Below are 27031 nucleotides of genomic sequence, written 5' to 3'. Positions count from 1 at the left end.
ACTTTTGGAGGGGATCCAGATTTATTTACACTTCTCCAAATAAAAATTAGAAACTAAATAAAAACATAGCTAAACATAATAGGTTCTCTTGTGTGACATTGTTAAAGATAAACGTGTATTTTCTCCACTTTCCTCTTCCTTGGTCACTACCACAACTCAGCCGCGAGGGGGCGAACGTGAGCGCCACCTGTTCCAGCTACCAGCTAACGTTAACATTTAAGATCGTCAAGGAAAGCGACTCGTCTTCATTTGACCTGCAAAAAGTCTTCAAAATGAAGAACACTTTTACCGCAGAGCAAATATCACACTGGTTCACCTCTGGCACGACGTTTGCTAACATAAAGCTGACAGATGAGAGTCCAGAAAAGAATGTAGCGGAATTATCCAGGTAAGAGCGGAAGCTATCCGATTAGCATTAGCATGGATGATAATCACCCATGTGACCTAGCTAGCAATTGTACGGAAATTTGTCCTGGATGCCTTTTTAAAGTGTTTAAGCTTTTCTTAGACTTTAGAAAAAAAATATAAAATTGTAAGTTGGACCTCTAACCGTACATTTAGTCCAGCATCGGAAAACGATGTCAGTATGATATATGAACTTAACAAGTCATTTATTAACAAACTACACCAGTTGCGTATCATAATTAATTTGGATGTACTGTATACCAAATTCTAACTGCCCAGATAACAAAGAGAGACTGGGCCGTGTCTCTACCGCAGCTACCGTTACATTCGGCAGAGACCCGCCAAACAGGTCAGGCCTTGCCAAACGTAGAACGGCCGAGTAACGGCAGGATTGCGGGTCTGCTACTAATACGGCCACAAGGTGGCCCAGTTCCGTTTTAAAGCTGGGTTATTACTGTACCAGGTGCGGTTTGGATCTGCTGTCCACATCAAAAACATACCCCAATGAGTTAAAGGTTTCTTTTAAATCAGACACAGTATATTTAGGCAAGGATTGTTGCTAACTGTTTGAATTCGTGTATCATTTGTTCATTCGGTTTTCATTATGTAACAAAAACATGAAAAACAAAAAAAAAAAAACACATTATTTGATATTTGTTTCCAAAACCAAAAAAACAAAAACAAACTGAAAACGCCTTGTTTTTCAAATTCAAGCTCTTTTGCTTCGGTACTGAAAACGGAAAACGACCACCTTTATTGGTTTTCTCCATTACCGATTTGCCTAAGTACATCACCCGGAAGTGAAGCGTTACACATTCCACGGTATCTTTAGCTCTGCAACACTTAGGAGTCTCTAAATGCTCTGAAATGTCCGTGAGGAGGTTCTGTGCCCAACACCAGCGAAAAGGACACATTTCGGATGCATAGTTGGAAGCAGCGATCTTGTAACTGCCGAACTGCCTTTAGCGTAGCTGTAAGCGTTGGATGAGAGTACACTTCCGGGTCACGTACTTTGGCAAATCGGTAATGGAGAAAACAAATAATGGTGTTGGTTTTTGGTTTTCTGTACCGAAGCAAAAGAGCTTGAATTTGAAAAACAAGGCATTTTCCGTTTTTTCAGTTTGGTTTTGGAGACAAATATCAAATAATGAGTGTTTTTTTTTTTTTCGTTTTTCATGTTTTTGTTACATAATGAAAAACGGATGATACACAGATTTGTTTGGTTGTCAACAGGACACTATGTCAGCTGTGAGAGAACCTAGTTGACAGCCAGAACTATTAGCAAGGCAAGACATCCTTACTAGGGATGTCCCGATCAGGTTTTTTTTTTTGCCTCCGAGTCCTTTGATTTTGACAATTGGCCGATACCGAGTCCCGATCCGATACTTCTATAATACATTTAAAAGATAAAGAGCAAAAAAACAGATCCAGAATGTCCCTTATTTATTTTATTCACCTTATTATAACATTCAACCCTAAACAGAGCACTTCTGTGACGTAGATTGATCAATTAAGCAATAAATTTAAAAAAAATCACTTTAGACTTAAGTGCAAGATTAAATGATGTTAAATAAAAATGTCTGTAGTATAAATGAATAGTGCCTCATCTTAAAATACTCAACAGGCATGTTAACAAAAATAAAAGTGCCACAGTGCTGTAAAGTAAGGCCGATAATGTGCTTTTAGGAACTGCACTCTTAAAGGGGACATATCATGCTAAATCCACTTTTTTAGCCCTTAAATGCATTTTGTTGTATATTTAGAGTGTTTAGAAGTACTTAAAAGTTCAAATTAGTCTCTTCAGGTGCTCCGTTGTTATCTTTATATACTGTTTTGGTCATATTTTTCAAGCTGTTTCAATTTTTAGATTCTCTATTACGTTTTTTGAACAATAACGTCACAGTATTTGCAGCGGAACTGCCAAATTAGGACATCGACTCCAGGCCCAATACTTTAAGCAATCTGACATTTTTATTTCTCGCTTTTATTTTGTAGTCGAAGCTCAAGGATGCCGAAGTTACGAGAGGATAAGTCAAAATGTTCAGTTGTTGGATGTAGTAACCCACACGCTTCATTACACCGTCTCCCAGCATCAGAACCTTTTCGAAGTTATTTTTCACGGAATTGTACCCACATCTGTGGGTAAGGTCATTTTTGTGTGCGCGAAGCACTTCAAGGATGACTGCTTCTGCACCTGCCGCCAGTATAAAGAAGTATTTGCCGAAAGGCTTCGTCTGATTGACGGGTCAATTCCTTCTATCTTTGGAGACGAACAGAGCACTTCGGTAAGCTGTAAATAACGCTAAAAAGTGTGATGATAAGACGTCCCTGTCATTGTTTTGTTAGCATTAGCAGTTGCACCGTCTTCATATGTTAGCACTGTGTGCTCGTTTTAGATCCTTGATGATATGGCCTACGTGATTTAATTTAAGTCTAAAGTTTTCATTAGTCATTTCATTTTGCCGTTTTTGTCTCCAAAAAGACTGTATTAAAATGCATTTCGTGACGTTAGCTCGGCGCAAACGTTAGCTCGGCGCAAACGTTAGCTCTGTGCTTGTGTTAGCTCACTTGTTAACATCCATATGAAGATGTTGTTCTGCAGGTTCATCATAGGGCTGGGCGATATATCGAATATACTCGATATATCGCAGCTTGTAGTCTGTGCGGTGTCGAAAATGACCATACCGTTAAACTCGCGGACTTTTTTTTTTTTTTTTTTTTCGTTTTTTTTTTTGTTTTGTTTTTTTTTGTTTTGATTTTTTTTTAAATATCTTAATGACAACATGCACAAAAGGGCACTATTTGTTTTAAAATATTGTAGTGGCATTATGTACAAAAAGTGCACTTTAATTTTGTGTTTTGAAATGCCATGTGAGTTGCATCCTGCACTAATGTCTTGTTTTGAAATGTCTCTGTGACAATTTTGCACAGAACGTGCACTTTCTGTTGACAATTTTATGTTTGAGCCACTCACTGTTTAATAAATACAGTTATGTCAACTTTGACTTAGTTGTGATATCCCCTTTTTTGCATGAAAGTTTAAAATTGGCATATATTAATGCAATATGATCAAGAATGTTTTAATGTAGACATATAGAATCATCATACTGGTGTGATTTTGTGCATCAAAGTGTTAATTCAAGGGTAATGCAAAATATCGAGATATATATCGTGTATCGTGACATGGCCTAAAAATATCGCGGTATTTATAAAAGGCCATATCGCCCAGCCCTAGTTCATCATCATTTTCATCTCGCTCCGCCGGGTCCGACTCTGGCTCGAACATGTAAGGCTGGATAGACAAGTCTTCTGTTGTTGACATTTTGTAAATAACGTGTGAATAAAAATCTCTTCTATCAAACTAAAAAAAATGGCCGAACAGGGTGGAGTTGAACCGAGTGTCACCTCTGCAACCTGGAGAAGGGGCGGGGTATGAAGTGTCTCATTTGCATTTAAAGAGACCACACCAAAACGAGTTGCTCTCAGAAGCACATCAGAAAAGGGGCATGAGGAGCTATAATAATGAGGAATTCAGACCCAAGCATTGCAGTTCCGCTTTAAATAGACCACAACTGTATGATTCATATGTAAAAAGGAAGGATTTAAAGGCATGATATGTCTCCTTTAATGCTTACTCTCCTCATTTAGTTTCACACATTGAAATGTATGACAACTTAATTTTGTTGGTATTGCAGGTGCAGAGCATTTAAAGTATTAGCTGCGTAGCATTCCGAACGTAGTGTAATCAATATACTGGTGGTATATTAAATATATATCATAACAAAAATATTTACCGGTATTTGGTATGAACCAGTATACCGCCTATCCCTATAATGGTAATAAATATACATATACAGTGGGGCAAAAAAGTATTTAGTCAGCCACCAATTGTGCAAGTTCTCCCACTTAAAATGATGACCGAGGTCTGTAATTTTCATCATAGGTACACTTCAACTGTGAGAGACAGAATGTGAAAAAAAAATCCAGGAATTCACATTGTAGGATTTTTAAAGAATTTATTTGTAAATTATGGTGGAAAATAAGTATTTGGTCACTTCAAACAAGAAAGATCTCTGGCTCTCACAGACCTGTAACTTCTTCTTTAAGAAGCTCTTCTGTCCTCCACTCGTTACCTGTATTAATGGCACCTGTTTGAACTCGTTATCTGTATAAAAGACACCTGTCCACAACCTCGATTCTGATAGAGTCTGAAACCACGTGATCGAATCCGATTTTGGATCACGTGATTGGATCGGAACATCCTTAGTGTAAATAGCTATATGACATGGAATAAATTTGTAATTTTGTTTTAGCTCGGCAGAGGCTCTCGATAAAGGCTTGAAAGCTGCAGACTCGCCCCAAAAACCTGAGCTAAATCCTGAGAGTGAGTATCACAATCTTTAGTTATGTTCCAGTTTTTTATTAAGATATTATTATACATACCTGTAATTCTTTTGTTTGATATTGTTGTTTTCTTACTTGATCAGCTGGTACTAATCCTCATACTCCACCAAAACTTGCAAGCTACAAGTACCCGACCTTGCCTATAACCAAACACAGAGAGAAGGTAGGACTTGGTTTGTTTTCTTCAGATAATCCAGGCAAAAATATCATCCCTGCCTTTGTTTATTCCAGCTGCCCAATTACTTAAATCATTAGTATTATTTTTTTGCTTCTGTAGTGACCGTTTTTGTCAGGTAGAAAGGGCACTTGGTTGCTGAAAAGCTGTTTTTATGGAAAGTGTTTTATCGTTTATTAATTTTAAGGATTTTTTTTAATGAGAATTCAAACAACACAGAGCTTTTTAGTGCTGATAATCTTCAGATATTTTAAGGGGGGGGGGGAATTATGTAAAAATCACTTTTTCAAGCTTTACATCATGTTAGTGTCATTCCCTCCTGAAAAACATGCCTCCAGTGTTGCTCAGAGTGATTCACGCAGTTTTGAGTAATCTTTGAATCTCCTACCAGCAGCAGGAGATTCAATGACGTCCCGGACTACATGATTTCTGAGATTCTGTTTCGCTCGAGGGAACAAGGCCCCTCCTATGTTCTCTTCTTCAGTTCAGCCCACAGCACCCGCCTCTGCAGATCTGGCTTTTAATTTACTTATGTTAAATACATTTGTAAGAAACCTCCGACTTATGTTGTCTGTACTCATTCATGTACGCATTAAAAAAAAAAAAAAAACTCTTGTGCCCCTCCCCCCGCTTCCAGGACGCACCTCCGTCAAATCAGCTGCAGTCGCAATTAGCAAACACCTGAGAGAGAACTGCGTGTCCATCGGTCTACTCTGCTCATCATAGTACTGTAGCTACCTGCCTTTACTTTTCAAAATTGCGTGGACGTGTCAGACAGGCAAAGAATTTCTTAAAGAGACAGAGGCTAAATCGAAGCGTCATGAACAGTGTTGCTACAGAGGGAAATTTCCTTTAAGTTATTTTTAATATTTGCTGCATTTTCCAAACAATTTTGGGTAGCATAGTTATTTAAGTATGGTACTATGTGCCTGAAAAAAGCATAATACCCCATCTTTAACACCAGTGAAACAGAGAACTGTAGCTATTTAAGAAGATTAGGCGTTAATGGTTCAAGGGCACTTTATTTATTTCTCATACAAAGTCTCCATTAAAAAAAATATGTTCAGCAAGTCTTTTTAACAATATGTTAATTTGGTTTTAAACATTTATTTGCTTTGTAGCGTCCCATTAGCATCTGTTTTAATTGTGTGGTGTTGTTTGCAGCTTGTCTCCCTCATCGAGCACAACTCTGTGGTAATCATTCAAGGAGCCACTGGTAGTGGGAAGACCACCCAGCTCCCACAATTCATTTTGGACCATTACACTGACAAAAACAGCTCATGCAACATTGTGGTCACCCAGCCACGAAAAATCGGCGCCTCCAGCATTGCTCGTTGGGTTTCCACAGAGCGGAAGTGCACCCTTGGTAGTCTGGTGGGATATCAGGTTGGTTCATTTAAATTTGATTTCAGTATTTCTATCTGTGCCTTAGTTGTAGTTTTTTTGTTGTTGTATTTCCTTTTTTTTTTTTTTTTTTTTTTAATGTAAAAAGTAGGGGTGCACCAGAAATTTCCTGCCGATTCTGATTTTGGCCATCCCAATTTTTAAACAGGATACACCTTGAATGTTCCAATCTTATTTTACTGTAAAACATTAAACAACCGTGAAACAATACAAACTTGTTTAATTGTATATGAGGTATTTATCTCAAATATAAATGAGAAGTTTTCAAGCATTGCTGTCCAAAATATTAAATTATATTAGTTCTTTTAGTCTTTAATTTTTCACATTTTAAAAACAAACTAAATTCATCCAGTAGGTTACACTGCAGACCTGTTTGGCGCTATTTGCCAAGAAATAAAGTGCACAGCAGTATTTTGGTTTAACAAATAAAGAAAATCGCACGGTTCGAGGTAAATCTAAACTACTAAAATGTCCAAATGCAGCAGCTTTGTAGATATTTAAATGTACAAATATTAATCTAAAAATAACTTGTAACAGCTTACACTAGTATAAAAGCTCCTAAAAGTCAAACATTTTACAAAAAAAATAAATGTGTAACATTATCTAAAGTCAACGATTAATGTGCAGAATGAACATGGCACAGATAAATTGTTTTCAGACTTATTGCAGTAACTTGTACATTCGTGGCAGGTTTTTTTTCATGTTTGATGCCATGAACGCCATAATTTTCCTCGTAGTCGCTTTGCTCTTTTCACTGCTTATAAGGGCTAACAGCGGGCCACTGGCTCTTGGCTCCCACTAACATTAGCTTGTTTGCTAGCTTTAAATGCTGCATAATCAGCGGTGTGGTGGTTTTTTAAATGGCGAATGAGGTAATGTTTTGTTTGCAGCCCCACCAGGACTTATTTCCATGTTACACAAAGTACAAATAGCTATTCTTGGCTCTTTTTTTTTTTTTGTAATCCTGTCGACATGCTAGGTTGACTGTGTTTAGGTGTTATCCTGTGTAGCGCACACATGTCAGTCATCTCACAGCAGAACGCGACAGTGGCTGGCTTTAAAAGCTTTGCGGAGGTAGAAAAGATCGGTGGAAATGATCGGTTTCATATGCAAGGATCGGCCAATCGCTGATCCCTCAAAATTAAGGAAATCAGCAGCCGGTGCTTCCTTAGTAAAAAGTAATGTTGCAAAAGTTTTCTAATGCATTCCTCGATTATTCATTATCAAACTAAAATGAATTTGAGATTTCCAAAATCAAACTCAAGCCTAGACATGTGAATATTAATTAAAAGTAACTTCTTGTTTAACTACTGTACTAGTTATGTTTATGCCCTGCTCTGTCACGTTAGCGCTTTTAGCAGTTTCAGAGTCACTTTGTAACAACAACTTAGACACACATTTTTAGATGTAGAGAATATTCTACTATATTTTAATTAGGATCCCTGTAGACAAACTTTTTTTGTGTGTGTGTATTTCAGGTTGCCCTGGAGAAAATGGCCACCGAGCACACTCGACTGATCTACATGACGACAGGAGTGTTGCTGCAAAAAGTGGTTTCAGCCAAGTCCTTGACGGAGTACTCCCACATTTTTGTTGACGAGGTCCATAAACAACACACTTTAAGATTTTTTTTTAAAATTCTCCCATATTTCTTGTGATTTTATTTCTTAGATATTAAGTCAAGGTTTAAGATTTAGAAATATTTTTAGTTCCATTGCTATAATTCACTGTGTCCTCCATATTAAGCTACAGTCCACAGTTTGAGTTAATAACCCATATCTTGGATTTATTTTGCCACAGGTCATTTTCCTTCTGATACAGTCATACAGTATCTTGTCTGACTTTGTGCAGTTCTAGTGTGTGTTTTTGTGTTTGTGTTTTATCTAACTTACACACATTCTTTGGAAAGGTTCATGAGCGAACAGAGGAAATGGACTTTCTTCTGCTGGTCCTGAGGAAACTTCTTCATTCCAACTCTCATTTTGTCAAGGTTTGATCAAATTAAGCCATTTTTTCCTCTTCCATGCTGATTTTTCTCTTTCACAAAGGGCTTTTCTTTTTATAGATCATCCTCATGTCAGCCACCATTAACTGCAGACAGTTCGCTGAGTACTTTGCCACACTCATTAATGGCAAAATGAGTCCAGCGTATATTTTCGAGGTGGGGGGTGCACCCTTTGCCATTGAGAATTTCTATCTCGACGATTTGCACAAACTCTTTCCCTCCAGGGCGAAGAATGACTCGGGTAGGGCCAGTTTTTACTTTACTGTTGGTAGTTGTGCATGTGCATTTCATTTTTCTTCACCATTTTGTTTCAATCCAATCAGAAAACCCTCATATCTCAGAAGAAATGTACGATCTTGCGATCAGTCTAATTCAAAGCTTTGATGAGATGGAGGGCAAAGACACCAGGTTTTATGATGCAAATCATGCATTTAATCTGCATTTGCCTGCAAAAGTTTACATCTATTTGTGTGTGAGTAGCAAAACGGAGGCCGCTGGAGGTGTGGCGTTGTCACAGAGAGGAAGCGTTTTGGTTTTCCTGCCTGGCTTACATGAGATCCACCACATGCAGGAGGCCTTGACCAAACTGGTTCACAAAAGGTAAACACTGCAGTAGATTTTAAGCAGCGTTATATTGGTGACCAATTGACTCTCTCACGTGTTGAAGTATGTTTAAATTTAAAGCTTCTGAAGATAAAAATGTTTTGATCAGATACAGACCTATTGTTGAAAAGTAAATCGAGGTAAAATGGCTCTTACTAGAAAATGGATGATACAGGCAGGACCCACAGTAAATGACTGGATAGAGGTGAAAAAGATTTACAGAATGAAAAAGATAACTTTCTCTTTGAATTTGAGATTAGAAATGTTCAGATCTCATATGGCAGAATGGGTCAAATATATCAAACCTCTGAGGCCCGATGTTGATTAGATGCTTTGAAGGAATACTCATGTTTTATATTTTTCTATACTTTTTATTTTTTTCATGTACTGTATAACCCATTTCAATCTGGGTACTTTCTCTCTGGATGTATATAGTTATGTTACGGCCTCCTTGGCTACCACCAAAATAAAAAAGTCAATAGAGGTCAATATTTGTAATTTTAAAGTTGGAAACGAACCTAAGATTACTACAGTATATACTTGAAATGTACATGTGCTTTTGACTATCTGTAACCCATTATGACAATATATTATGGCAAAAAGAAAATTGAGAAAAGAAAAGTATATCAAAGATCATTTACTTGGAAAACAGATGTAAAAGGTTAAAATTGCCGCTCAAATGTTAGTTTGGATCTCCACTGTAAACAATCTTTTACTGACATTGTTAGAAAAGTTTGTTGCATTGCCTTGTTTTTACTTTATTCTTCTGATTGTGTTTGCCCCCCAAAAACTCTGCCAAAGTGACTTCCCAATGCATTTCTGGTGTTTTCACAAATTGAAATTTGCGGCAAAAATAATGGCGGATGTTTACTTTGGGGCTAGATCTGAATCCGGTGATATCACGGGGAACGCTGGGAACAAATAGCGAATCACTGTCCTCCTTGTCTCGTGAAGTAATGCAAGAAATCATAGTAAGAATTAAGTAAAAACACTTACTCTACGGGACTTCATATCCCACATTGGAATGGGCAAAACTTTTCCAAAAATGTGTTAATACATTTGAAATGCAATTTGAACCTTTTATCAATTCCTGCATTGAGGCCTATACCATGTCACTATATTCCTCTCCAGCAACTTTAAGCGTAAGAAGACTAATAGCAGTGTTTGTTTCAGTAGTCATTATAATTGGTGACAGTTTGTTTATTCACTGAGAATGCCTTTGGTATCGTTTAGATTGCAGGTTTATCCTCTGCACTCCACCGTGACTTTGGAAGAGCAGAACGGGGTTTTCCTCTCCCCTGTGCCTGGTTACAGAAAAGTAAAAAAAAAAAAAAAAACATTAACATAAACTTACTTAAACATCTACTTCATACCTGTTGTTTTTACTGAATAATTTTCTTGTTTTTAAAGGTAATTCTTTCTACCAACATCGCAGAGAGCTCCGTCACTGTTCAAGATGTGAAATATGGTGATTTTTAAAACATTTTTTTTTTTTTATTCCCCATAATTCATTTTAAATAAATTGTCTTAAATATGTGATAATTGATGTGCTCTTTGTTTCACAGTGATTGATTTCTGTTTGGCTCGTCACTTGGTCTGTGATCGAGATACACACTACCAGTCTCTGCATCTCACCTGGGCATCCAAGACCAACTGCAACCAACGCAGAGGTACAACTCTTACTGCACAGATGTACAGTATGTAACCTATTTTCCTTCTTTTCCTTATACTCAACATTTCATTCACCTCAGGCCGAGCAGGTCGAGTGTCTAAGGGCTACTGCTATCGACTTATCACCAAAGATTTTTGGAGGAATGAAATCCCGGACTACATGATTCCTGAGATTCTGGTCAGAAAACATCCTGATGTGTGTTTTTGATCGCGTTTTGAAGCTTACGGAAATCTTACTTTTTTCCCCCACCTCCATTAGCTTGCTCCCTTGTCTACTATGCTGCTCAAGGTGAAGCTGCTGGACATGGGAGATCCTCGCTCTCTTCTGTCTTCTGCTCTCTCACCCCCAAATCTGTCTGACATCATCAGAAGTGTGCTGCAACTCAAAGAGGTCAGAAGGGGGAAAAAGCCCAGTTCTATTTGGCAAAACATGGCTGTGATAATGAGTTTAATGCATTTTTTTGATGGATGGCTGACCACTCAGCTGTGACAGTGTTAGAGCCTCAGCATCAATCAGTGCTGATTATGTTTTTGCATCAGACAATATCCAAGCAATAAGTGATAAATATCAGTCTAAACAGGGTCTTCACTTTAAATTTCCTAGATTTTGACCAACTTCAATGTAATAAAGGGACATATTATGTCATAGTTTTCGGAAAATGTAAGGATTTTGTAGAGTTTTGCGGTTTTTTTCAACTGTTTAACATTAAAATGACTGCAATCATGCAATACAAGCGCTGGGAAAACTGAGACCCTGCAAATATTGTTGAGTTTCATTTACACAAGGAACCATGTTTTCTCTGTAATTTGTACTTTCTCCTGTGGGCCGCCGAATTGGATGCTTCAGATAGCCGGGTTTGGCCCCCGGAACACACCACGATGACCTTTAACCTTGCTCAGCCATTGCTGTTTGGTGGGAGCCAACCTACCCACGTCATTAGTATAAGAATGTTATTGTTTGGGAGTCATATACATTTCCAGTTATTGTGAATTCCATGGTTTGAGCTTTTGGTTTTCATTCACACTGTGCAGATGGGTGCACTGTCTGCCAGAAATGATGGAGCCTGTCAGAACGAGGATGGCGAGCTGACTTTGCTTGGCCGTGTTCTGGCCCACCTGCCTGTCAACCTGTATCTGGGAAAAATGATGGTCCTCGGCTATGTCTTTGGCTGCCTGGATGAATGTTTGATCATAGGTTGGTCTGTTTAGTTGTTTTATTCCCTTTTATTTAGCCTCCAACAGACTATGATATTTGCAGCGTTATGAATACTTGATTTAATGATGAGAATACATGTACTGCTACCTTGAGAAAGAAGTGATTAAAGTTGCTGGAAACAAAATGTCTATCAGATGAAGTTTAGGCCTCTTGGATCAATAAAGAACTTTATCTTTACCAGGATTTCTAGCGTTTCTTTGCCAGACGAGGAAGACAGTCACTTAACCACATTTTTGTTCTAGTTTATTCCCTGTATTTCGTGTGGCTTCCTCACTTCACTTTGCGAGACATTTAATTTTGCCCGGATTCTGATTATTTTATTTCAACCTCAAATTAAACATCTGCCATTGTTTTTCAGTCTCTGAAAATACCAGAAATATGTTAGTTTGGCAGTTTTTGGGGCAGCCACAAGAAATCACATTAAGAGAAAAATAAAAACACTTATATGCATCCGTCCACCGGACTCCACGTCCCACAATGCAAAGTATAATCTTTTCCAACTATGTTGTTTAAGGTGGAGGTCAAAACAAACTTTTGAGCTGCAATTTCAACCTTTTACTTTTTTTTTTTTGGAGCAAATGATCTGTGATTTATCCATCTATGAGAACTACATTGTATCTTTATCTGATAAAATGTTTTTGTTTCCAGCAGCTTTTAATATTAAATTTAGAGAACAGTTCACTTGAAAATGTTTTCCTTTTCTCAAAGAAAACTCACTTATTGTAAAGTGATTGCCCTTGGATCACAACATTAATATAAAACAATATTTATCTGAAAACACAACAAATTTGACATGTTAAATGTTTGGAGTTAATGTGATGGGGTTATTCTCAGTTTCTGTGAACCATCTTTCATCCTCAGCTGCTTCACTGTCACTGAAGACTTTCTTTGCAAACCCGTCCATGCAGAAGCTTGCTGGCCACAGGTGAGGCAGATCTAGCTCAAGTGCTGTTTTACAGTTTTCTGTGTATAGATATTTTTATGGAAATTAATGCTTACAGTTGGTAAATAATCGGGACATATTTCTGGTCATGATCCAATTTTTAAAATTATTGTTTTATCTCGTATTTTTGAGTTTTTTTGCAAATCCAATATTTTTTTTCCTGCTTCTTTAAATCATAACATGTTTCCCTGTAGAGTGGAAACGGGTTATAGCTTTTGTGTATTTGACTCATACTCTGGTGACTCTAAGCAATGATTGTACTTCCAGGAGCAAGCTGGCTTTTTCCCGTGGCACACCAAGCGACGCCATAGCATGTGTCAACGCTTTCCAAGTAAGCTGTTAGAGGCTATTTGAGCTGCAATTTGGGCTTTCACAAAGATTTTTATGTAGTTTTTAATTCGATTTCCTATTGTAAATTTTTCAATAGGCTTGGCTCACAGCAAAAAAGAAGGGACAGCTGCGACATCCAAAGGTAAATACAAAATAATTTTAAACAGATGATCTAGTTGCATTAATAAGATATTTGGGTCAGTAATTAGGGTTAAGTAGGGTAAAAGAAATATGGTATGCTAAAAAAGATCTGAGTTTTTTTAATTAACTTTTTCATTCCTCTTATTTATTTAACATTAAAGTCCGGATACAGTTAGATGCTTGTTCGATATAGCAATAAGTGTGTAAACAAGACGCATCAGTCTTACTGAGTTTTTCCTATTACTTTTTTTTCTCTCAAAGGATGAGCTCAACTGGGGAAAGGAGAACTTCATTCAGATCAAGAGAATCCGGGAGGTACTGAGATGCTCCTATAGGCTGATACAAGTACAAGTTATTACTTTCACATGATTCAACCTTAGGGCAGGTGTATAGACACATACCATTTTACTAATGTCTGTTTTACTGAGATGAACAATTTTCTTATCAGGTTGGAATCCTCAATTTTCTTTCAAAACCATACTCAGCCTATGACATAAATGCACTTTATATGATTGATCTAAAGCTGAATCATGATACGTTGTTACTAATTTCTGTCAGACAGGTGTTTAGAGTCATTTATATCAGCTTTTAGCATTAAACATGTTTTATCTCTTTATATTAGGACTTTGTCATTTTAGAGATTTTAACCAATCAAGGAAGACACCTTAAAACGAACCAGTATACGCTACCATCAGATGCCTTTAACCTTATCAAACCAGTAGGAGTTGCGTTAATGGAACACTTCCTTGAGTAATCGCAACGTCACAGTTTGTCAAACATGTCGACCTCCACAAGCTTGCTTTTATAGTGCTTTTTATTGCATATGCAGCTCCTAAGTTGCCTCTCATTCTGACTAGTAAAGGTTACATATAGTAGTCTTTCAGTTGAGCTTTGTCATTTGGTGTCGATAATCTCTTTAAAGCTGCAGTGTGTACTTTTTTTGGTTATTTGGTCAAAATAACACTGAACATCTTCTCCTTTTCTTGGCTCTATATTCATGCTTTAGAAATTCAGGAGCGTGACAATAAATTTCAGCCAATCAAAGATTTTTTTCTTTTGGGGCATTACTATTGGCTCCTCGACTTAAATCAATCCTCGTTCATGTACTATAAATAGTAGAAGTGCAATGGCAGACGTTCCAACAGAAGTCCCCATCTTAAGTCCCCCAGCTAAAGCACAACTGTTACACGGAAAAGCAAGAGGGAAAAAAGAAGACCGAGGTGAACCAGCGACAGTCTAAAGGCACAAACATGTTCGGGCGGAATGGACTCGACCGGAGGTCTGCGTGAATTCAAAGCGGACCGCGCATAGTCCACCCCATATACTGAGTCAATGAGAGAGATTGATAACAGATGCTTGTAAACATAAGGGAAGCATATCCAAGGTGGAGAGAACATGCACAATTAATTTGCAGTCTGGACGAGGAATTTCTGCTCTGCTTGTTTGTGAGCTTTGTGGCGGAAGAGGAGCTGTCAGCCTCTAGTTACTGTCCTCACTGCAGCGAGTGATACGTGCTTTCAGTCATGTCTCTAAAACATCAGAAAACTCTCCAATAACACAAGATAATGTCTCTAGATTTGGCACTAGTCTCTATTGAAAAAGTCACTAAGAGCTTCACAGGGGTGCGCTTTCACAAGGATACTGGTAAGGGGCGATAGGTTTTGAAACAGGGAGGAGAGGGTGGAGTGAGCTTGTTTCTATACAGGTCTCATGATTCTACATACTGCAGCTTTAAGTAGTCATATATTTTGTGTAACCAGGTTGCAGACTTGTGTGAGGACCTTAAAAAACGTTTGGCCCAATTCAACATGCACGTCACTGAGAGCACAGAGTCGGTCGATTGCACCGATGTTCACCGACAGAAGTTCATACTTCAGGTAGAAATTTGAACTTAGGCATCACACACTTCATGCTGTCAGAGTCAAGTTGTTGGCTGAACACACATCTAACAGCTGTGGTTTTGGCTCATGTATTAGGTGGTGATTGCTGGTGCCTACTACCCCAACTACTTTGTCCAAGGAGAAATCGATGACCATCTGGCCTCCAGAGAGTTGTGTGGCTTTAACCCAAGAACAACAGTAATGGTATCACTCCAGAAAGCTTCGATTTAATCTTTAATTCTGAGAGAGTTGTTTTGTGTTTAATGGCGTTCAGATCGCTAAACCTACTACAGCTTTTTACTTCTGTCCATTAAAGAATTGTGAGTTTAAAGTTGCTGTTTTTCTGCAGCTGAGGAGCCTCCCTCCATACAGTTTTCTGTATTACAAACAACTGCAGTCTCTCTTCCGTCTGTGTGGACAGGTCAAATCCATTTCATTCGACCACAGCAGGTAACTATCAGTCACTGCGAGCACAAACACAAATAATCAGATAAAAGGCTGATGCTGGACTTCCTGCAGAGCTTTCGTGGAGTTCTACAAGACGACCCAAGGCAGCAGTGTTCTGCCTGAAGTGTCCCTTGCACTTCTCCTGTCCAATCCGAACAACTCATTGGAGCTTTCTGTCTTCACCAATGAACAGATCGAGCTGAGGGCAGGAAACCGACCAATAAGTCACATGAAATACCCACGGTACAGCTTCATTCAGACACTAACTTGACGAATATGAGGGTCACTTGGATTTAACTCATGACAATAGCTGTGTTTTCATTACAGTTTTTCGCAAAATTAAAGCGATATTTCTAAAGTTTCGATAAAGTATAGTTGCGATTTGAACGCGTTTCTATTGAAGGTTGTTTTGGAGCCTCGTAATTCCCGTGAAATCACATCCCGTGAGACTTTGCTGCAGGAAGACGGAAGCCCAGAACCTCCTTATAACACTCAAGTTAAAGTATAATGCTAAAAAATGTCTGTCGACCTCTGTCCACATGAACCACTCCATTTTTTTCTCAGAGAAGTGGTCATGTGACCAAGTACATCACATTCTGTAATGTGTTATTGCAGAAAGTGTTTCAATGCACTTTTACGATTCATTTCAATATGGAAACGCTTGAAATACCTCCTCATGAAAGAATATTAAGTGTTTTTTTTTTTTAATTCAGGTATTTCATCATCAGTTTTTATTGTGCTATTTAGGTTTTGCACATTTTCAGGCAGGATTCCCACAGATCCTTATAGAGTCTTTAAAGACATTAAATTAATGCATTTAAAAATAAGGCCTTTATCGTCATTAAAATGTCTTAAATCCAAGTATGATTTTACTATTTTAATTAGATCTTACAAAATAAATGGTTACATTCATTTTAAAAGAAATATGTAATTTACACTTTAGTATGTGTGATGTTACTGACTGGACATCAGTAAGCTATATTTCTTTTTTTTAATATTTGTTTGTTTTATTTATTTATAAACTGTGTGTTTAAGAAGTGCAGTTTACATGTTTCATGAAGCGTGAAGTGAGTTAGATATGTTGAAGAGGTAAAGCCACAGATTTGTTGCTTTATTGTTGTAATCTGTGCTTTAAAGATTATATTTATTTAAAGTTCAACTAAATTTGAAATTGTTTATTATGAAACAAATTGGTTTGTGTCCATTGAAAAATACAAGAGGCCCTTGAAAAGATAATTGAATAATAAATCGCAATCGCACTATTGAGGAAAAAAATTATTTTCCATAATCGTTCAGCCCTAGTGTTTTTTTGTTAACTTTGGGGGGCGCCAGTTGCACGTCTTCACTGGACCTTGGAAAAAATTTACTTTACCCTATGTAATTGATGTGGGTTGTTTTTTCCCCCAGTTGTGTTTACTGTGAAGTTGGTCTTAAATGTATTTGAAATGGAAATAAAAAGTCTTGAATTTAATTTGACTGAAGCTGTAGGAACCGTGTCCAAGGGTAATGGTAACGCAGCTCATGATGAATTAATGTAAGGTAATACCTTTATGTCTTGTTTGGTTTATGATGTTAGGTGAGCGTAGACCGAATAAAAGCCTAATATTTACAATAATACTAAGACATCTGAATATCAGTCTGTCACATTTGTTCTCTTTCTGCTCAGGGTCAACATTGACTTTCAGAGTCAGACTGTCAGCCCAGTAGGAATCATCAGTGACATCATAGACCCTGACAACATTCCTGCTACTCCAATGTTTGTGGTCTTCATCACTGAGGTTTGTTCTCTAAAATAATTCTGATCTGGCCATGCAAAGTTTTGAATGAGACTATCAAAACAAATGGCATATTGTCCGTAACCTGTGATCCAGGTTGTGGAAGTGGGCCATTTCTGGGCCTTTCAAACAGACGAGGGGAGCTTGGTAAAGAAGCGCTGTCTGACCGCAGAGATTAACAGGCGCCCGCTGCATCCAGTGACTGTGTCGCTTTACCCCAACCTGCTGTGTTTGGCTCCGTACGCTGAACACAACGATGAGAACATGTACTACCGTGCTAAGGTCCTGCACATACGTGGTAACTCAGTGGAGGTAAATATGGATTGCTCCCTTTTTTGCAACAGTTGACAATTAGACCAGGGGTCACAACACGGTGCCCGTGGGCCCCAGGTAGGCCACATGGACCATGTGGGGTGCCCTCAGGAACTCTAGTTAAAATATGACATAATTGTAAAATTGCACAATTAATTAAAATTTGTTTGTTAGTGTCTTGTAAAGTACAAATATGGTGATTTTCTATGAAATGTAATGAAAGTGAAACTATTGCATAAATTGGGAGAAAAACTGTTTCGTGTGGAAACCTCAACATTCCCTACCTTTTTAAGTTACTTATTGTTTTCCTTATTATCTTACCCTCTAATTAAAGCAAAACCATTAAGTTTTAGTATTCAACAAGTGCTTTTCTAACTGGTAGCCTTTCGGACTATATAGTGCAGTACCTATGAAGTAGCTCACAGTTTCAGAAAGGTAGGTGACACCTGAATTAGACAAAGTAATTGTTGCACGTCAGTGTATCTCCATTCATTTCAAAGGTAGCTGTGGAATGGATTGATGTCTGTGATGGTTTCTGATCTTTTTGGAAAAACACACTGAAGTGGATCAACTATCTATTGTACTGAGGCCATTGCCTTATATGGCTGTAAAACACATTTCAGCCTTGGCTATTGAGGGAAAAACTGTGAGCAGTGGAATAAAAAACATGTCAACACATTGAAGAGCAGTGGTTCTATACTTTTATTTGGGTCTTGTTCCCATTTTGATAGAGATATTTTTTCCAAGAAATAGCTTTTGATGTTTGTTATACTTTGAGCTACCGGTAGATCTTTATTTGAGAAAGTTAAAGTTTGAGAAAGAAAAATAGTTAAAATATCAGTTTTTTTCTTTTTTCAATTACTAGAAATTTAAGGCGACCCCATTTGAATTCTAGGTGACCCCACATGGGGTTAATACCACAAGGTTGAGAGAGTTGGTGTTAAGTGACAGTTTTATAGATATAATCAAAGTACCATTCATGCTAAAGTGTATCCTGTCATTATTTACTCCCATTGGTCTTGTTGTAAATTCCCGATTTAGCTGAATATATATATATATATCTTCTTGATCTGCAGGTTTTCTTTTTGGACTTTGGCAACATGGCCATGGTCCCTCCCAGCAGTCTCAAAGAGCTCCCGGCCGACCTGCTTTCTCAACCTTTCCAGGTAGCACAACTTTACAGCAAAGCAAATCAGGCTCTGCCTCTCTGTTGTCCAGAATATGAAAATAAATAGTTGTTGCTGTGAATTTAGGCTCAGGAGTTCAAGGTTGCTGAGATGAGACCTTCAGCCCAGTCTATCATCCTGGGGGACCCCTGGAGCAGCAACACACGTACCCGCTTTGTCACACTGGTGAAAGGCCGTACCCTGCTCGTCTCACTCTACTCCGTCCTCTATGGGGTCATGCGTGTGGATCTGTTCATTCCCACCGACACGGATAAGAAAAGCATTGTGGACATCCTGGTGGAAGAAGGACACGCAGTGAGGAGTGAGGAGAACTCTGATTCCAAGGTAAACCATCATTATTATTATGATTGACTTTCTATTCTTTCAACTGTTTTGTGGTTGGATAATTTAGTATTTATTCATTCACGATTTACAGCAAAACCACGATTCTCTGATGAGCATCTACAAAGACAAGGAGAACGGCAGATACATTCCCAGCATGATCGGGGGCTCCTGGAAACAACGAAACGAGGAAGAGAAGGAGCTAATCGACAGCCTGTTCGAGCACTTCTCCAAGTGCAACAACTATGTCAGGAAAAAGGTCAGACGCTCTGTTGGTCCAAAAACACCAAAGTATTTCAACAAAACCAACATTTATCACTGGAGTACACTTGATATATCTCACAGAATGAGGCCCACACATTTAGCTTTCTCTTTACACATTTGCACGTTTTGTTTTTTTTGGGATATTCAAACAATCTATTGGCATTGAAATATTCAGAAGAAGGATAATCTGTTTAATGGGGCTAGAAAAGGTCATTTTTACGCTTTCCTTTGGTTTGTTTACTTTGATGCGATTTTGAAAGCCTCAAGACCACCAGGAGAACATTACACAGTTGTAACAGCTGCTCATTTTGGATGTTAGTTCCTGAAACATCATCCCAAATGAATGGAAATTGGTCAAATAAATTTAGGAAATTATATTTAAACAGATCTCTCAATTGTCTTGTGACACAGATTCCAAGATAGTAAAAATTATTTGTCACCACCTTAAATGGACGGTTGGTGAGGTTAAGTCTCAGGGCTTCTTGCGAATTGGAAAGAGTTTGCTTTTAATAAAATTAATTATATCCTGAAAACTGACTAAAAAGGTAAAGGCGAGGGCTTTGATAAGGACAACGCTGGTTCCGAAACATAAATGAGTAAATCGTCTGCATACAGAGAGACCTGCTCAATGGCCTCCCCTGTATTTTCTATTGTTGCGAATGGCTATTGCAAGCGACTTTATGGTGATAGCAAACAGGAGCGGGCTAAGAGGGCAACCCTGCCGTGTCCCTCTTTGTAGGACGAAATATTTTGAGTAATTTTTGTTAGTTAATACAGAGGCAGAGGTATAAAGTCGTTTAATCCAAGAACAAAAAACAGAGCCGAAACCAGTTTTGTGTCAATTCTTCTGTTGAATGCTTTTTCAGCATCGACAGAGAGGAGACATTATATTTCTCTGTAAAGTAAAAGTATTTTATGCTGTCGGACTGAAATATCCGTTATTGACTTAAGAGAATAAAAACTAGAACTCGCTGCTGTGATATACAGACAGAGGTGTGATTGGATTCACTCGTAAGTAATCTAAGACCCCGATTGAAGACAATTGAACATCACTCTACAGACCTCTGGGTTCTGTCTGAAAACACCACACATTTTCTCTGGGATAAGGTCCAGGTTTGGGTTCTTTGCTCTCTGTGTAATTTTTCTGTCAAGAAATTAGGATTTGGCTCCATCTCATCTTTACAGGGTCCCCATGGTCATGATTTTCCTGGAAAAGTTATGAAATTTGTAAAACTGATTTTCCAGTCTTGAAAAGTCATGGATTAATTTACACTGTGTTGGAAATATAGCCTATTTTATTTTAATGTTTAAGATCCAACCTTTGCCTGTGTCACATTGTTGCTACTACTCGTGGTACACTATCAGACCTCTGTTACACTAGTACACAAGAAAGGCACGCTCATTTTTCTTGAATAGATCTTAGCAGTTCAGAACTAAGTGATGCAAATTTGGTAAAATATTTTTGGAAAAGTTTTGAAAAATGATTGTGAAAAAAGTGTGGGAACTCACCATTAATAAACTATAAATACCCATTATGTGATTATTTCTTTCAGGTTTTTCTGGCTTGGTTTACTGAATTATAAGATTGGAGATAATTTTAGCTGAGAAGTCTGTTATTTTGTGTGTTTTTAGTCCATTTCCTAGTAATGATTATTTTTTTAGAGGTTCAGTATCTTCATCCTCAAACAAGAGCTTTTGTTTTTTCCACAGATGATTGATTTGATATAATTCACTTTTCTACAGATTATTAGAAAAACTCTTCTTTGTGAACTAAATGTCCACAACACACCTTTTTGTTTGTTTGTTTGCAAGACATTTGGTTAAGCCGTTGTGGTCGGGACGTCCACCAGGGGGAGACAGTGTGTCAGCCTAGATTTAGAAACACACCCTTTCAGTCTGATCAGTCTGATGTCCACGACAAATGACACAGACCAGTAAATGTATCGTGCCTCACCATTAGTGTCTCATCACAGGTTCGTCTTATTGGACCAATAACACCTTACAAGGTACAATTCACAAGCCTTGGCTTCAAGACACCCTACAAGTAAGCCCACACACACACACACACACTCACACACACTGGCCAGATCAAAGCCATCTCCCAGCCTCTCCTTCACTGATTAGGGTGCATCTCCTCCTGCAGGTCTGTGATCATAGAGAAGGGTGGAATCAACTCACTTCCTCTGAATGAGAACCCTCACTATAAACATCAGAGGATGCTCGTATCTGGCTCCTTGTCTGTCAACCAATCAGGTACCACCTACTGTCATCAGCAGGAATATATGATCACGTTCACAGATGGGTGTTGGCCTTACATATTTGTGTATCTAAGGGTCTTCTATCCTGCTGCGTGAGACCACCATCATGCCCGACATCCCCGGACTGCCTGCTCTGATCACGATGCTCTTCACACCCTTCATGGAGCTGCGGTCAGTCTCATAATGCAACACGGCTTCCCCTAAAACGGGGGTGTCTGTCAAACTCATTTTAGTTCAGGGACCAAATACGGACCTGTTTGATCTCAAGTGGGCATCAGATTATAGGTGGGAAAACGAGCAAGTTTATGCCCGACTTTGCACTTCCACTTTTAAATGATAAGTATGTAAGATAGCAATATTCAAGCAATAAGTAGCAGATATCAGTCCCTGCAGGGTCTTTACCTACATTTACTTGATTTTGTGATTCATTTTTATTTAATTTGGGGAATAATTGGAGCACAATTAAAGGACTTTAGAAAAAAATAGTTCTTTCAACAATTCAATTTTTGATAATGACTGCCATCATGTGATTATAAGCATGGTAAAACTGTGAGCGCTGGCAAATATTGTAAAGTTTTGTTGAATTTGTGCGTTTTGAGGGACATGCGATATAAAATTAATTGGTGATTTACGTTTTTTTTGTTATTTATTTTTACTTTCTCCTGCAGGCCAAATTGGATGCTCTAAATCAGTGGTATTTAAACTTTTTTTTGATTAAGTATCCACTTTTTTTTAATTTCTGAATCCAAGTACCCCCTTTGTCTGACTACTGTAGAACATTTTGTTTAGAAAACTATTTAAAAACCATTATAGATCATAATGATGGAATGAACGAGCGCTAACACACATTTTAAAGAATCTCATTTTGTAAATAAGTGGAAAGAAACAGTATTTAAGCAGTGGTTCACAACTTTTTTTGGATCGTGACCCCATTTTCATATCAAGTTTTTGATCATGTTTGGGCGCCGATATTTTTTTTTACTGCATTTTAGTTATACTAGATTCATATTTCACAAAGTGAAGGTATAGAAATACAGTTCTTTAAGTGTTGTGTGTTTTAATAAAAAAAAATCCAGGCGGCCCCACATGGGGTCCCGACCCCAAGGTTGATAAACACTAATTTAGTGTATCTTGAATAGATTTATTTCTATAGTTTTATCCGGTCATATAACGCCTGGGGTGGGACCAAGGTTGACACTTTTATTTGTTAATTTTCCTCTCTTTCAAGTACCCCCTGTAGTGCCATCTCGTACCCCGAGGGGTACACCTACCCCCATTTGAGAAACACTGCTCTAAAGGGCCAAAATTGGCCCCCGTACCTTGAGTTTGACACATGCGCCCTAAATCATGCATTGACTCCCCTCGCTTTCTTCTTCAGCAACAACGAGGAGCGGACCTGCTACACTGGAGCCCTCTGTGGCCTCGGATTCAACAAGAAAACAAAGGAGGCGGTTCTTCCTGATCATGACATCGAGCTGGCCTTTGATGTGAAGTTTGATGTCGAGGATATAACGGAGGTAAATACTTGAAGCACAAAAAGGTTTAGTCTTGGGGGTCATTTCAACCAATGGCCAACTCATTTTGGTCTCAAACAAATGATTCTGACACAGAGGCATTTTTTATTAGTTTTTCACTAGTAACATACAAAATATAATAACCATTGCATCAGAAAAATACTTATTTTTATTTTTAAAAACCTAATATTTATCATGAACAATGAGCAAATCTCTGTTTTTGGAAAAATAAATCTTATCTGCACCTCTGTCTTCAGTTTTTATTCACGTACCCCCTATGACAATTTCCTTACCCCTGAGAGTACCCGTACCCCACTTTGGGAACCTAGGATCCGGTGCTTATATTGTAAATCATCAGGTCCCAGGGCAAATGCGGGGTGATGTTCCGACACTAAGAGAGACAAAAATGTCACGAAATACATACCTTTTGCTAACCAGATCAGCCAATAATATCATGTAAACACAAACAACCAATCAGCGTTAAAGAAGCACGGACCATCACTTGTTACAGAACATCCGTCTCACTCTCTGAGTGACAGCTGCCAAAATCTGCTGTGTTTCAGCAACAAAGACAGCGCAAGATCACCGTTTATTTAGCCCCAAAGATCACTAAACTTTCAGAACATTAAAACTCACAAATACAAAATATTTACAAACTTTTACACCCGTAACATGAGAACACAACTCATCTAATGAATCGGCAGCAGAGCAAAAAATGAAAATAAAGTGTGTGCTTACCTTTTATTTGTTAAAATAGCCTGTATCCTTACTAACTTCCTTACATATTTAACATATTTAATAGCCTGCTTTGTGTTTGATAAGCCAAGAGTAGCAGATCATGTTGAGTCCACCCTGAGTCGTCCTCATGTCCCCTGGATTGTTCTCCATCTGTGTCCTGTCTGTTCTCCTGCATTAGCATCATCGCTACAGGTGCTGCTAGTCGCTAAGCTAACAACTGCTGCTGCTGCTCTCCTCTGCAATTTCTACAGAAACAACCTTTACCTCAGGCTTAGCTTCACTTATTGGATTAAAAAAGCTCGTTTTTAGCCGTTTTCTACCGTCTTCTGACAAAGAAACTATTTTTGCGTAAAATCAGATGTAGCGTGGGGGCGTGGCTTGACTTTCCTCTTTCTTCCTCATTCGCGCAGTGTCTACATTCAATTTTTTTCTATTTTTTATGAGGTGCTGGATTTAATCAAATAAGTGCCAGTCAAAATCTGGGACTTAATTTGGATCCTAGCAGAGCCACATTTAGCTCTGCTAGGATCTATAGCAGGTTTCGTTTTAAAGGGATTTGATTTATATTGCAGTTTATCCCCACACTGAAAGAGTCTCAAAGCACTTTACAATATCAGCTCATTCACACTCACATTCACACACCAATGGGACAGAACTGCGATGCAATTTAGGGTTCAGTGTCTTGCCCAAAGACACTTCGACATATAAACAGGTATAGATTGGAATCGAACCCCCAACCTCTCGATCAGAAGACGCCATATATATCCAAGTTTTAAATATTTAATTTACATGCTGAACACTCAATGCCCTTTAATCATTATTGGTTTTTGCGAAAGCTACTGTATGTTGTGTTTACGCATTCATCTTTTCACAGTTTTTTTTTTTCTGTGGAAACATTTCAACACGTCACTAAATCTCAGACGTAGATTCTTGGGAGATAACAGGGCTAAACTGTGTCTGTGCTTGCACGCCAGCTTTACGCTGTGTACGTAACTGGTTGTTTTTCTTGGTTCTTGTCTCTTTTCTTACAGATAAATGGCCTACGTGTGGCCATTAACCGCATGCTCTGTGAGAGCGCCACCGGTAGTGCACATCTGCACCTCGACAAGGTCAGCCAGCTGCAGGAGGACTGCAGGGACCGGCTCATCAGGTCACTCACCCACGTCTCTGAATATGTAGCCAGGGTTGGGATCAATTACATTTTTCAATTACATTGACGTTGATAATCGTTTACGATTACAGTGACGTTTTTTTTCAATTACAATTATTTTGTATTATTTTTTAAGTCAATTACAATTATGTTCTCAATTGCTAAAGCTCAAATGAAATTAATCACATTTATTGAGCCTTTAATAAATAACCCCCATAAAACCTCTTGTGTTAGCTTTCTGTTAGCATCTCTTATGATGAACGGGTCAGTTTTGACCCATGACTTAAATCAGCTGTAAAATACACTAAAAAAATATTATCTATCATCTAATATGATTTTCATCTCTTGGTTACCTTGTTAAGGTTCTTAATTCATGCAAATATTGATTTTAATTATTTTTGGTGTCGGCGTCTGAGCCTTTTTTCTGTCAGTATACCTATAGATCTATATATTGATCAAAAAAATTGTAAAATGATTCTCAAGAGAACTGACAGGTAGTAGGAAAACTTAATATGAAACATATTTTAATAATTAACTGCGTATGTCTAAGCCACATGTTTGTGTATAGTTAAACTGTTAGTAAAATAAGTAAACGAGGCAAGACATGTACAAAATTACAACCTGTATCTAGATTTGTTAACAAGTTATTATTTGCAGGAAAAACAGAAGACTGACCTTGACCTTAAATATGTCCTTGCGCAAAGGTCAAGGTCCTGCATTGAATGGAAACGTTGTTCAATGGTACCAGTCTGAGCACTGTCTCTCAATTTGTGGCCAATTTATAGGGAGAAATTTTTTATTTTATTTTTTTTGATGTCATCAACTTTGACCTCTACTTTTTACTGGTAAGCCGTACAGCTTCGGTCTACATATAAATAAAATACTCCACTTGAGATGAGCTTTTCATAAATGTAAGCATCAAACTTGTATGATAAATATTCAGAGATTTGGAAAATTTAGTTTTTTGACACTTGACATTTTGTGTCTAAAAATAAGTTGACAAATCATCCTTGACATTGCCCCCATGAGATGATGTGTCATTAGTGCTGCATTAATAGTCTAGGAGGAGTTCCAGGACAAAGGAGTTGTGGAACAAAAACAATAAGAATTCCTACGATTACAATGTATTTTCAATTGCCAAATACAATTATCTGCACTCAATTAGAATTAAATTATGATTACAACAGCAACAGATAATTGTAATTATTTATCAATTACGCAATGACAATTATAATTAATCCCAACCCTGAATGGGGCCATTTCCAATAATAAACAAAGAACAATGCTGTTGTGTTAATGGTGGCGTGTGGTGCAGGTTGTTCATCAAGTCTCCAAGAGAAGCAGTGACTCCAGGAAACTATGAGAACATGAAGATGTGGAATCAGGTGTGAAGAGCTGCTTTTATTTGTTCCTCCATCGGTTTTTAAACACGTTTCCCTCTTTAACATGTGGATTAAAACCTGCAGGTGGATCACTCAGTGAGGATGGATGTGAGGGAACCTGGAGGCATGAAGAGAGGAGCTCTGTTCCAGCTGCACCCAATCACGCTGCTCAACATCTAATAACGTTCATTTAAGCACAAGCAGCGTACTCACTACTCATTTCCACTAGTGTTTCTACTGTGGTCAGTATTCAGTAGTGTTTCAGTAACAATTATAAAAATAATACATTTTACTTGACTTTGTTATTTTTGAGCAGTTATACATCAGAGGAGGAGCTCCTGCTGTTTTGATTTGTTTTAGTTTTCTACAGTGTGTTTATAAAAAAGTTGTCTGCAAAAGATATGACTGTCAGTCGTTTCTTCTTCCTGTTCTCATTGTGACCCCAAGAGTCAAAACTAAATTTACACACACACAGACCTTTTGTATCTGTGCCAGAATGCATTTAT

The 27031-nt window shown here is 38.0% G+C and overlaps 1 protein-coding gene across 1 annotated transcript; it reads left to right on the top strand.

Moving 5' to 3' along the window:
- Window positions 1-127: 127 nt before the first annotated feature.
- tdrd9 (tudor domain containing 9) lies at window positions 128-26923 on the top strand. The gene is made up of 35 exons (XM_028439042.1): window positions 128-388; window positions 4719-4789; window positions 4893-4972; window positions 6149-6370; window positions 7867-7989; window positions 8298-8378; window positions 8454-8634; window positions 8717-8801; window positions 8874-8993; window positions 10230-10314; window positions 10407-10464; window positions 10562-10666; window positions 10748-10845; window positions 10927-11058; window positions 11700-11862; window positions 12745-12808; window positions 13094-13157; window positions 13254-13298; window positions 13559-13612; window positions 15058-15174; window positions 15274-15381; window positions 15527-15627; window positions 15697-15867; window positions 17291-17402; window positions 17496-17711; window positions 18788-18877; window positions 18965-19222; window positions 19314-19478; window positions 21457-21527; window positions 21627-21736; window positions 21816-21912; window positions 23120-23258; window positions 25025-25143; window positions 26459-26528; window positions 26610-26923. The coding sequence occupies exons 1-35, from the start codon at window positions 273-275 to the stop codon at window positions 26703-26705; spliced, it is 3987 nt and encodes a 1328-aa protein (XP_028294843.1). The 5' UTR covers window positions 128-272; the 3' UTR covers window positions 26706-26923.
- Window positions 26924-27031: the final 108 nt, after the last annotated feature.

Source organism: Gouania willdenowi, chromosome 22, assembly GCF_900634775.1.
Source record: "Gouania willdenowi chromosome 22, fGouWil2.1, whole genome shotgun sequence".
NCBI lineage: Eukaryota > Metazoa > Chordata > Actinopteri > Blenniiformes > Gobiesocidae > Gouania > Gouania willdenowi.
The sequence above is the reverse complement of the archived record's forward strand: the minus strand, read 5'-3'. Positions and strand labels throughout refer to the sequence as shown.

Excerpts from the sequence above, each read along its gene's own strand:
- tdrd9 (XM_028439042.1), top strand. The coding sequence starts at position 273 with ATGAAGAACACTTTTACCGCAGAGCAAATATCACACTGGTTCACCTCT. Across the intron at positions 10,667-10,747 it reads CAACTGCAACCAACGCAGAG|GCCGAGCAGGTCGAGTGTCT; the intron begins GTACAACTCTTA and ends CATTCACCTCAG. Across the intron at positions 15,382-15,526 it reads ACCCAAGAACAACAGTAATG|CTGAGGAGCCTCCCTCCATA; the intron begins GTATCACTCCAG and ends GTTTTTCTGCAG.